This window comes from Saccopteryx leptura, chromosome 2 (genome assembly GCF_036850995.1).
Source record: "Saccopteryx leptura isolate mSacLep1 chromosome 2, mSacLep1_pri_phased_curated, whole genome shotgun sequence".
In the NCBI taxonomy this organism is placed as follows: domain Eukaryota; kingdom Metazoa; phylum Chordata; class Mammalia; order Chiroptera; family Emballonuridae; genus Saccopteryx; species Saccopteryx leptura.
Genome location: NC_089504.1, coordinates 221,241,386 through 221,253,510, shown reverse-complemented (window position 1 = coordinate 221,253,510; position 12,125 = coordinate 221,241,386). Strand labels below are relative to the sequence as shown.

Sequence of the window (12,125 nt, the reverse complement as noted above, 5' to 3'; positions counted from 1 at the left end):
ATGGCATATAATTGAGAAACAAATGAGAATAGTGGTTTTTGGGGGTGGGGTGGGGGGTTACTTAAAAGTGCCATTTGTTTCCTTTAATCATCTACATTTATCTAAACAAAAAGTCTTTTTTTCTGGTACCTTTAACAATTTCTAGTATAGATCAGAAACGAAAAGTAAGCTAATACGTTCTTAATAGTTATAGAACCATTTTTGAAATGTCTAGGTCAAGATTTCAGACTCCTCCCCAGGCTGTTTGTCAGTTTGGCAGCCTTAAAAACTGTTGGACTTATTACAACAGAAAAGGTAGTAGTTACCATTTATTTCTTTTTTCTTTTTTTTTTTTTCATTTTAAACCGATGTCAGATTATCATCAACCATCTAGCATCCATGGCCAGGACACTAGGCTAGCAGACACAAGCCTCTCTTCTCTCTGCCACCTGATGACACAGACGTGGCACTGCAGCTACATCTGCAACACCTCCAGGGGCAACAGTAGTTACCATTTTTTGAATTCCTATCATATTCTTTGTACTTTCCTTCCATCATCTATAATAATCATAGGAATCCTTTTAGGAAGGTGGTAGAATCTATACACAGGTTGGTATAAAGAGTAACAATGCCCAGGGTCTCAGGGGTCTAGAGATAGGTTGGAACCTACCTCTGCCTAACTCTAGAGACTGTGTTTGTTTCATTGTCGTATGGTATTTCTTCTGAAAACAAAAAGAAGAGACAAAAGAATTAGGAAAATAGTGACATCTATGGCCAATTGGTGTTTGGGCAAAATATCTAATTAATTTATACATTTTTAAATACTATTATTGTTAAATCTACAATGCCAGTTATTGTGAGACAGTATTTTATGTGCCACCAAGAAACAAATTGCTGCCAAGTAGAAATATAAGCTGCCATCAATTTTGTGATAGAGATCTTAGAATCAAAATGAAAGAAGTTCCTGTAGGCATGTATACATAGGAACTTATGTTCAGAAATGCTGGCTTTACCTGATAAACATGAGGTTATGTTTTATTTAGCAAGCTCCTTTTTTAAGAAAATAAGGGGGGACATTATGATGTTAATGGTTCTTTAGTCCCCTCAGTGTGGTAGAAACAAAAAAAATGTATATTTAAAGGTATAAGGTTTAGATGGTCAGATTAGATTTCATTTATGAAATACCCTTTATTCCCTATTGTACAATTAAAAAGAGCTTATACTATTTTTCTTAGTTTTTTCTCTTTAGATACCTGATATAATCCATACTAATAGCATTACTATTTAAAACCTTTTTCTACACACTTGCTGAGCATTTGCTGTTCACTGATTATAGCTTACTTTAAGGGAATCCCATTTCTATTCAAGTGGTTTTAGAAGCACCAAGGACATTCTAAGGATATGTGTCTTATAGTCTCTGAACATGCCATCTTCCCTTTTGTGTGTTGTAGTTTGAATTATTGCTTGTTTAGAGAAAATGTGATGTGTTACTGTAATATTTTAATTCTGCTTTACTGAAAGAAAATGGCAGGCATATAGTAAGTACTCAGTAAATGCTAGCTACTCAATTCTCATATAGTAACAGCTGCCATTTTTGTTTTTAGTAAACGGATGAATGATCATTAATTTGTATAACTCATATTTTTCAGATTTTTTTTTTAGTTCATATAAGAAGGTTGTGAATGCAGTGTCTCAAGGAACTGAGGTTCTATGTTGGAAAACAACAAATAAAGAACTTCAGAAGTAGACACAGCTGTACCAGTAGAGTTGATACCTTAAATTTAAGGTTTCTGAAAGTCCAGTTGCTTTTTTATGGTGTAAATAATTTATATTTTGAAGTGATTGATCAATATAGTTTCAAGTCTTTAAACTTTAAAAAAATCTACTACTTTACCATTTAGCATAATTTCTTATCTGGATTATTTGATACCTGACATGGTCTAGTTAAAAGAAATTCAGTTTGGGTCTAAAACAGTCTTCTTGCTAACCCTCTATCTGTTCTCCCCAAAGTTTAGTTTAAAAAACTAAACAAATGTACTTGTGTTTGAGCATTCTTTGACTTCTTCAGTGTTCAGCGCATTGCAGATACTCAGTAAGTACTGAGTAGGGAGGTCAAGTGTTGCTGAGTGGATTGATCTTCCATTTGAAGCATTCTAATCACAGAGCTTCTTAGAGGGATTTTCATAGTCATGTTGAAATTCTGACATCAGTTACCTTTTGCATTCCTTTTGTAGGTACTGCTTAACCACATTAAAATCTTGCATGGAGCATGTCTGTGAAGTGTTTTATCATCACATGGAGCTATGTTTTTAGTTTTAAACCTGTGAACTTCAGTGCTTCAGAGCAGATGTTATACATTCTTTTGTAAACTTTAAGGATTATTTTTATTTGCCTAGTGTTGTACAGTAATACTGCAATAGAGTGACTGTGTTATTTATTCTAAGTTTATCTTTCTTTTTTTATCCTTTTTTTTTTTTTGTATTTTTTCTGAAGTTGGAAACGGGGAGGCAGACAGACTTCCACATGTGCCCGACCAGATTCACCCGGTATGCCCATCAGGGGGCGATGCTCTGCCCATATGGGGCGTTGCTCTGTTGCAACCAGAGCCATTCTAGTGCCTGATGCAGAGGCCATAGAGCCATCCCCAGCGCCTGGGCCAACTTTGCTCCAATGGAGCCTTGGCTGCGGGAGGGGAAGAGAGAGACAGAGAGGAAGGAGAGAGGGAGGGGTGGAGAAGCAGATGGGCGCTTCTCCTGTGTGCCCTGGCTAGGAATCGAACCCGGGACTCCTACACGCCAGGCTGACACTCTACCACTGAGTCAACCGGCCAGGGCCTTTATTCTAAGTTTAGATTGTGTGTGTCAGGAGTGATCTAAAGACAATATTGCTACCAGGACAACTTAGTGTACCCCCATCCTCAGAGTCCAGACACTGAATACTGTCTTAGTTATTCCAGATAGATCTGTAGAGAAACCTGTTTTTGATACTAAAAGGCCAAAATGAAGGTACTCTCAACTAATGGTTGTCTTATGTCATCCAGTTGAGTTACAGGTGCTCACTTTGGTGTATGTAAAAATTTTTATAGGGAAGAGCGTCTCTTAATTGACCTTATTTGATGTGAAGTCAGTGTTAATACTAAAAGCATTATATTTAAAGCAATTTAGCAAGTAACAAGTAATGTGTTCTCTATTCTTTTTCCATTCATAAGCCTACATATTTTTTTCTTGTATATGAACTTTATTTTGAACTTTTCTCAAACCTTCAGTATTCCACAGGGTGTCCCATGTACCATTTTGATGAACATAATCAAATGCTTTGAGTATGAACTCTGTACCTTCCAGAGCATGATTTTTGCTATATTTGCCTAAAAGGAAAAAAAACCCTACATTTTCCTTTTACAGTGATTACAGACTAGTGAAATCTAGTAGTGAAATCATCAAAGTAGATTGTGTATGTATGTCAAAGCCTTCCCAGAGAGGGCTGCTAAGGACAGCATGACCGCCAACAAAGACCTCAGGAGTGCAGCTTAGACAGATGAAGCCGTAAGACAGCACGGCTCTCAGGAGGTAGAGGTGCCTTCTTTCTCAGGTGAGGGTAAAGTTACTGACGTGTTCTCAGGACTGTTTGTAAAGCTGCTACTTATGTTTTTAGACTGACTTAAGTTTTTTTAAAAACAAGGCTCTTTGGTGGTACTTCTTACATTATATTGCTTATTGGCAGACACTGTACCTGTTTAATTCAGCAGATGAACAGTTTAGCTATTCTTAACTGATTAAAGAATGTGCTGTTAGTGCAGAATGCCAAACTCCAAATTTTAACTTGATTTTTATCCTGCATTTGACATTGTAATGTTATAGATTGAGAGTTTATGCATACATTATTCTCATTTTATTGATTTATGTATAATTTAAAAGGAAACTCTTTTCTCTTTCAGTGCATTTGAAACGCCACTTTATGTTTCGAAACCATCTCTGTTTAGTTTTTGAAATGCTGTCCTACAACCTCTATGACTTGTTGAGGAACACCAATTTTCGAGGTGTCTCACTGAACCTGACACGGAAGTTTGCACAACAGATGTGCACTGCACTGCTTTTCCTTGCAACTCCAGAACTTAGTATCATTCACTGTGACCTAAAACCTGAGAACATCCTTCTCTGTAACCCCAAACGCAGTGCAATCAAGATCGTTGACTTTGGCAGTTCTTGTCAATTGGGGCAGCGGGTAAGTACATTTCAGGGGTTGTCAATTAAATAGAATTGGGTAAAATAGTGTCTGTAGATATGTGAAATGTTATTAAGTACAGTGTGGAAGTAATTAAAGGATGGATATATTTAAAATGTTAGCACTTGATTCACTTTACATTGATACCTATTTTGTAGAAATAACCTTTTAAAATATAAGTAGTAATACTTTGAATTGGAAAATATTGGTTCTTCAAAGTGGATTTTTAAAAATTATATGTATATGTAATTTTTATATATACATATATAAAGAGAGTAGGAGATGAGTAAATTAAATATTAGGTGACTAATATTTAATGAGTAAATTAAATATTGTAACTATTTTCCCAAATAGAGGTTTTAGTATAAATTGGGGGAAATTCTAGTACTAGAACATTGAATCATTGCTGGAAAATATTTTCCTAAAGATAGATGAACATAAATATTTTTCCTCAAAAACTAGTGGGTTCAAAAAATGCAGGTAACTTTGCATTACACATGGAAATATAGTATAGAAATTATACATAGTTGATAAACATACTTGTTTTGATAAATACATTAAAAATTATTTTTCTTACGCAAATTATGACACTTGTCCAAACTGGTCGTCTTTAGAAAAAAACAGACATGTCTATAGCAAAAATAGATTTAGGTTTGGCTGATTTAGGAAAGAAATTTTTTTTCTTTTGGTAGCATTATTTCTAGAATTACTCGAAACAGTGTATTTTAGATGTAAAATAGAAATTATAGGTTCTCTTCTTGGGGCATTAGGATCACCATTTGAGAATATTTTACTTATTTTAAACACTGTTCCACGGCATTTCTTTAAAAAAATTAAAAACACAACATTTATAGATTAGTATTTTATACTGGCTTTCCATTTTCTGTTTCTCCAAATTAGTGAGATTTTCTGTACTGTCTCAACTATTTTCTGGTTTAAAATAGGGCAGGTTAATTTAATCTTGAAAGTTTGTAGCCAGCTAACAGAATTGTTCGACTTTTTGTTATTTCCTACAAATTATCTTAGTGGGAGCAATGCTATAGATCGTTGAAATAATTTTTAAAATTGCAGACATAGGAAGCAGGGTTTGCAGTTTAGCTGTCTCGGAAAATCAAGAGGAGCTTATAGTTAATTGTTCATGTGTGAGAAAGTAGGTGCTGTGACTAGGACATGCAGGCCCATCTGGAGAGTTCTTTGAATATAGTTCAGACTTGGGGAATTTTTGTCTGTTTGAACTAAATCATATGTTCTGTCCTGATAACAAATAGTATTCTACTATCTTTCTCCAGCCAAACTGAAACAGTTGTCCCTTTAGCTCAGTATGGTTTGTTTTTGTTGTTTGTTTTTGTTTTTTTAAGTGAGAGAAAGGGAGATAGAGAGACAGACTTCCTCATGCAATCTGACCTGAATCCACCCAGCAACCCTGTCTGGTCTCGTGCCAGGGCCGAGGCTTGAACTAATCCACTGGCTGCAGTGGATAGGGGGAGAGAAGCAGATAGTCACTTCTCATGTGTGCCCTGACCGGGAAATGAACCTGGGACATCATATACCAGGCAGGCACTCTATCCAAGGCCTAGCTCAGTATGTTTTAACCATGTAAATGTATCACAATTTCGTGGCAAGTCATTTCCAAAATACATATGCAGTGGCTGTCTCATGATCTGGCTTCATGTCAAAAGGTGGCAGAGCAGATTTGTTTCAGAAAACATTCCTCAGAAGGATTCTGGGGCATAGCCATGTATATGACCTAGTCAGTATGATATCAAACTGGGTGGAGAGGTAACAAACTGATGGGAAGATTGGAATAAGATAACTTCAGTAGCAAGTAATCTTTGGGGCTTAACGATGATGTTGGCTTCTAAAAACTTGGAAACATAATATTTCTTCCTGGTCCCTTTGAATTAGACTTTCTTTTTTGAGAAGACTTTGAGGTTGGGTTGTCCTGTGGGTGAAACATGAGATTATTTTTGGAGACTCAGCTGAAGTTTTAGGTGGAAGTTACAGAAACTTTGGTGGGAAAGCAACACCACATTAATGGTTGGAGTATTCACTGGTTGAAGTGTAGTTAGGAGGATTTTTTTCTCTTTTTTCATAAAACTTTCCTTGCTTTGCTGATATTTCGAGATTTAAACTTACAGTGACTAAGTGAGAATGAGTTGGTCTCTCAAGACATTTTTAGATTACTTACTTCATAGTCTTAGATTGAGACAGGATGCAGACATGGCAGAGAACTGGTTAACCAGAAACAACTCCCGATTGAATCTTGATGGCAATGTTTCTAGAATTTATAGTACTGATGTCTGGATTTTCCATTACATTGTACCTAAATTTATCTGAAGGTTAACTTTATAAATTCAGTTTAGCTGTTAAATTAATGGTAAACCAAATCATAGCCATAACTATAAAGAATCATTAATGGGGAAATAAATTATTCTTAATATTTTTGTGTACTATGACATAGTTGTTTTAAGATGTATCTTGATTACCAGTTAGGATTAGACTAAATGAAGGGACTTGAATTTTATATAGTTTGCATTTCACAGGCAGATTAGCCATTCCTTGGATATGTTTAGATCTTTAAACATTTTTGTAGTCTGTTGAAATCAGTAAATAGAACTTGAATTTAGGAGTGAGCCTATTATTTTTTTTCCTGCTAATATTAGGTCAGTGTTCTTAATCCAATATTGACTACAATTAAACAAAACTTATTTTGGAATTAATACTATTTTGAAATATATTTCAGATATACCAGTATATTCAGAGTCGCTTTTACCGGTCTCCAGAGGTGCTACTGGGAATGCCTTATGACCTTGCTATCGACATGTGGTCCCTTGGGTGTATTTTGGTTGAAATGCACACTGGAGAACCTCTGTTCAGTGGAGCCAATGAGGTATATGGTGAATTGCTTTAAACATTCTGTTTTCATAATTCCTTTCTGTTTGTAGTCTATTGCAGTGTTATCTGAAAGTTGTTTTAGGGAAAGCTGCCTACCAGTGTAATCATTAGAATGTTGGTGTCATTTTGAGTTTATATTATGCATTTTTTCAATTATTATATAATCATGAGATGGGAAATAAGACCTTTTAATCTTCTAATAAAACAATAGAACAGATTAGAAAATGTTATGTATTTTGGTACAAACTTTACAGATTATAAGTATTATAATAGAAAAAACTGATGACAAAGAATGGGAGTCACCTTGACAACAGTGCAAATAAACACTGTAAATTTAGAGAGTATGATTTGGAATTAAAGAAGTGGTGAGCAGTAGGCTTGATGGGTAAATTAGTAGTAGTATAACATTTTAGAGCTACAGGCTATGTATAATTTTTCTAGTCCATGGGTTTTCTGTCTGTGATCTTAAAAGATTTTTGAAGGTCATAGGGCAGTACATGGGAGGAGTGTAAGGGTGAGGCCAAACTCCCTTGCAGTCAGAAGAGTTGGAGTTTCATTGGTTTTAAAACTGTTCACTTGTGGAGGTGCAGTAGAGGGTAAAGAAGATCAAATATATGGTGACAGAAGATGATTTGACTTTGGGTGGTGGGCACACAATGCAATATACAGATTTTGTATCATAGAAATGTGCACTTAAAAATCCTATATACTCTTATTAGCCGTTATCACCCCAGTAGATTTAACTAAAAAAATAAAAATCTGCCTCATTAAAACTATTTACTTGTGTGTTTTTTAAAGGAAAGTTAACTATTGTAGATCTTGATCAGTTCATTTATTTATAAATGAGAAAAGAAAGGTCAAATTTAATGACTTGTACTAGGTGACACTATACAACTGTTAATAAGCTACTGTTTGGCAGTAATTTCATAGTTTGTTTTTTTGTTTGTTTTAATATAAAAGTGTTACTGTAAATTAGTATCTTTTCAGGGCTTAAACAATATCGGGATAACCTGAAATTTTAATGGCTTCCATCACTCTCATTTTAGATGCCAGAGTCCTTTGAGTAGATGGAAAACCCCTGCCTTCTTCTTGACTTCTGCCCCCCCCTCCCCCCATCCTCCCCTCATTTGTTCTGACCCAGCACACAACTTTTCTCTGGTCCCTTGGAGACAGCAGCCACAGGCCCATACCATGTCTTTGCGTTTGTTTCCTGTGATGCTGTTTCCCAGATAGCACTTGGCTCCTTCCTTCACTGCCTTTCAGACTTGGCTCTCATGTCACCATCTTGGTGACACTTTAAATGACACCCTGTTTTAAGTTGTAATGCCCTTTCTTACTCTCCATCCCCTTCATTTTCTCCATGGGTCTTAGTTGTCACTTGATATAATATATTTAATGTATTATTTTGCTGGTGGTCTCTTCTATAATATAAACTTTTTGGTAGGGAGTCTTAACTCCTTTTGTTTACTGCTATATTCTACTGAGCATGGTTTCTAGCATATAGAAGACACTCAGTATTTGAATGAATCTGCACTTGAAAAAATAGTTTATTAGGTCCATACCTTATTAAGCCTCTGGGATTTTTTTGGGGGGGTTGGGGGATGGTTATTTAACTAAGACACTCTAAAAACATAAACTTTTAAAACTCTCTCCAGTCCTTTTTCTCCTTTGTATCCATGACCACCTGATATTCCACAGCTTTTTGTGTTTGTCTGCCATCTGAAATGTTCATTATTGTGTACTCAGTGCCTAGAGGAGTGCATGGCACACAGGAGAATGCACAGTGTATTTATTTATAATTTATGAATGAATGAATAGATTAGCAGAAGTAGGATGTACTACTATTAAAATTACAGGGTTTTTTTGTTTTTTATTCTTAATACAGGTAGATCAGATGAATAAAATAGTGGAAGTTCTGGGTATTCCACCTGCTCATATTCTTGACCAAGCACCAAAAGCAAGAAAGTTCTTTGAGAAGTTGCCAGATGGCACTTGGAACTTAAAGAAGACCAAAGATGGAAAACGGGTAAAATAGGAAAACTTATTTTTGAGCCTTTGTTACTTCTTTCACTGGAGCTGTCTTTTTATAGCTCATTTTATATTTAGTTTAAATCACTGTACACAGTTTCAGTAACTTAGGTATATATATTTCTTCAAAAGCTGGATATTGTTTGACCTGAGCTATCTATAGGAACCAGTGTTTGCTTAATGGTCAGAGTTCTCTATAAAGCTTCATTATGACAGCTATATGTCTGCCTTTGGAGACAGCTGGTCAAATCATCATGCCTTGTTTCACAGCAGAATCAGTAAATTTGACCTTTGTTTCTCAAATCTTGGGTGTATAGTAAATTCACAGTTAACAATACTGCAGCTGTGAACAGTAAAAGTCATAATTGGCAGTAAATGGCTTTTTTCTTAAGTGTAGATGGAGAAAAAGGATTTTTGATTTAAGCAATATGTGACAAAAATATGAACTGACTAGATGGATTTTTGATTGATTTTATATTCCTAGCTTGATGACACGGATAGCAGGAGTTTCACATCTCTACAATTTTAAAAGCAAGATTTTAAAGCATTAGGTTTGTTTTAGTTATTTTCTTTTTTCTGAGAATTATTTCAGATACCTAAACTATGTCAGTTTACTAGAGTGATGCCAGTTTTGCATCTTGATTTACTTTTTGTTTTTATGTATGTGAAAACACTAATGTATTTTCTAATCTAGCTGATTTTAATATAAAATGAATATAATATATAAATATGTGATTGTATATGATAAGTGTAACAGATACCTTGTGATTGTAGTTTTGCATTTTTAACATTTAAGAGATTTATTTTTGCTCCAGTTTTTATTTTGCCCTTGCATTTTAGCGATGCTGCCACCACGTGTCTTTTCCAGGGAACTGAAGATTATTGTTGTTTGTTTTAATTCCCCTTCATATAACTATGGAGTCTTCACTTTTAATATCAAATTATTTTCTTTAGAATATTTAAGAATATATATGTAAGTATATCTTTCACAACTGACTTGGAACTTATGGCATTCTGCCATTCTCTAAAGTTCTAGGCAGTGTAGTATCTGGCAGCTAAATTAGACCTACTCCCAGTAAGGAAGAGATGGAAAACACCAAGCAGGCATCCTGAGTCCTTTTGCCTTTTGTTCACATAGCTTATCAGTCATGGCCCTCTTTCCCACTGAACCAAAACACAGCCTGGGAATCCTTCTTAGCTTCACGAGCATCTAAGGTAGCTCCTACCAGTTGACTAGAACTACTAGCATGGAGGATATGAAACCTAATTTATGCTTTACCTGTCTGCAGTATAGACTGTTACTTTCTCCATTTTGAATTTGTCTTTTTTTTCTCATACTATTTTTGTTCTTTTTGTAAGTAGAATGATCACCCCATTGCATTTCTCAAATCTCTACCTTACAAAACCATAGTTAAATTACTGTGGGCTATAACCTATCATTTCTTCCAACTTGAGCTATAATCATTATCAACTTTAATTATTTCTGTTGGGGCATTTCATAAAAGGATAGATAAATTTTTTCCCTTCCTAAAATTAGAAGTATCTTAACCTATAATTATCTTGATCTTTATGAGATTTCACATAGCCACAATTAGTAACTGACTTAAGAAATTTAATTTTTGAAAGTATAAAGTAAACATTTCTCTCTAAACAGAAGTAGATTTTGTAAATAAATAAATAAATACAGCCCACAATGTACAGCCAAATGGTTACCTTATCAAAGCTATACCAGGAATTTTAACCATAAGTATAAATATAAATATAAATGTACATATACTACTGTTAGGTATTTGTGCAGTTGATTATTCCTAGTGATTTTACTTTTTGCTTTTAATTTTTTATTTTATGTTTTAAGAGCCTATTTTAGCTTCCTAGTAATGAAGTCCATACCTCTATATATTTTCTCTTTGTTGGGGAAAGGGGATGAAGAATTAAGACTATAGGCCTTGGCTAGTGGTGCAGTGGATAGAATGTCAGCCTGGTGTGTGGATGTCCTGGATTTGATTCCCAGTTAGGGCACACAGGAGAAGTGACCATCTGCTGCTCTTCTTCTTCCCTTCCTTTTCCCCTCCCGCAGCCTGTGGCTAGATTCATTCCCGTGAGGTCCAACGTGTTGATAGCTAGTTGGTCCGAACAAAGTGCGTCAGCCTCAGGCGCTGGGAATAGTTTAGTACTTGTGTATTGACTCCAGAAGGGATTGCTGGGTGAATCCTGGTTGGTGCCCATGTGGGAGTCTGTCTCCTTCTCTTACTTAAAAGAATTAAGACTATAAATGATGTTGTTTTGTTAAAATGTAATTTATATACAGTTAGGCTATTTGAAGTATTATGTTTGTTGAGTTTTGATCTATATAAAATGTATCTACTACTTAAAACAAGATAATACAGGGTTAGCAAAAGTAGGTTGACAGTTGCATTATGACATTCTTTTGAGTCAATAAAGCTGTTGTAATAACCATAACCTGCACATATAATATTTTTCTACACAAACCTACTTTTGCCCATCCCTGTATTTCTACCACCCCAAAAAGTTCTCTCATGACCATTTTCTCTCATCTCACCCCTGCTTTCTGATTTCTGTAATCATAGATTAGGTTTGCTTGTTCATAAGGTAGATTCAGGTTTCTAGAACTTTGTGATTGTTTCTTTCACTTTATAAATATTGTTTTTGGAGATCCATTCATTGTGGTGTCTTGAGTTAATTCATTTTATTGCTTTATAGTATTTTATTGAATAAAAATACTGTAATTTACTTATATTTACCTGTTGATGGATGTTTGGTTTGTTTCCAGTTTGGGATATTAGGAATAAGGCTACTGGGAACATTCTTGTGTAAATCTTTTGTGTATACATGTTTTCATTTCTGTGGGTTCACTACCTAGAAGTAGGTTTATTGCCAGGTTATACAGTGTATGTGTGTTTACATTTGTAAGAAAATACTAAACAGCATGCCAGAGTTTTATTATTTACATCCCCACAATGAGTGAGGGCTCCAGTTGCATG

The 12,125-nt window shown here is 35.0% G+C and overlaps 1 protein-coding gene and 1 non-coding gene across 12 annotated transcripts in view; one reads left to right on the top strand and one right to left on the bottom strand.

Moving 5' to 3' along the window:
• DYRK1A (dual specificity tyrosine phosphorylation regulated kinase 1A) overlaps positions 1–12,125 on the top strand; it is a 269,710-nt gene that overhangs the window by 239,659 nt on the left and 17,926 nt on the right. For all 11 annotated transcript variants that reach the window (XM_066370200.1, XM_066370199.1, XM_066370203.1 and 8 more), the window contains 3 exons: positions 3,914–4,200; positions 6,944–7,090; positions 8,981–9,121. In XM_066370200.1, the coding sequence (XP_066226297.1) occupies positions 3,914–4,200; positions 6,944–7,090; positions 8,981–9,121 (575 nt within the window). The remainder of the gene's footprint in view (positions 1–3,913; positions 4,201–6,943; positions 7,091–8,980; positions 9,122–12,125) is intronic.
• LOC136396157 (small nucleolar RNA SNORA17) lies at positions 347–482 on the bottom strand. The gene has a single exon (XR_010749564.1). It is a non-coding gene; the product is annotated as a small nucleolar RNA SNORA17 (small nucleolar RNA).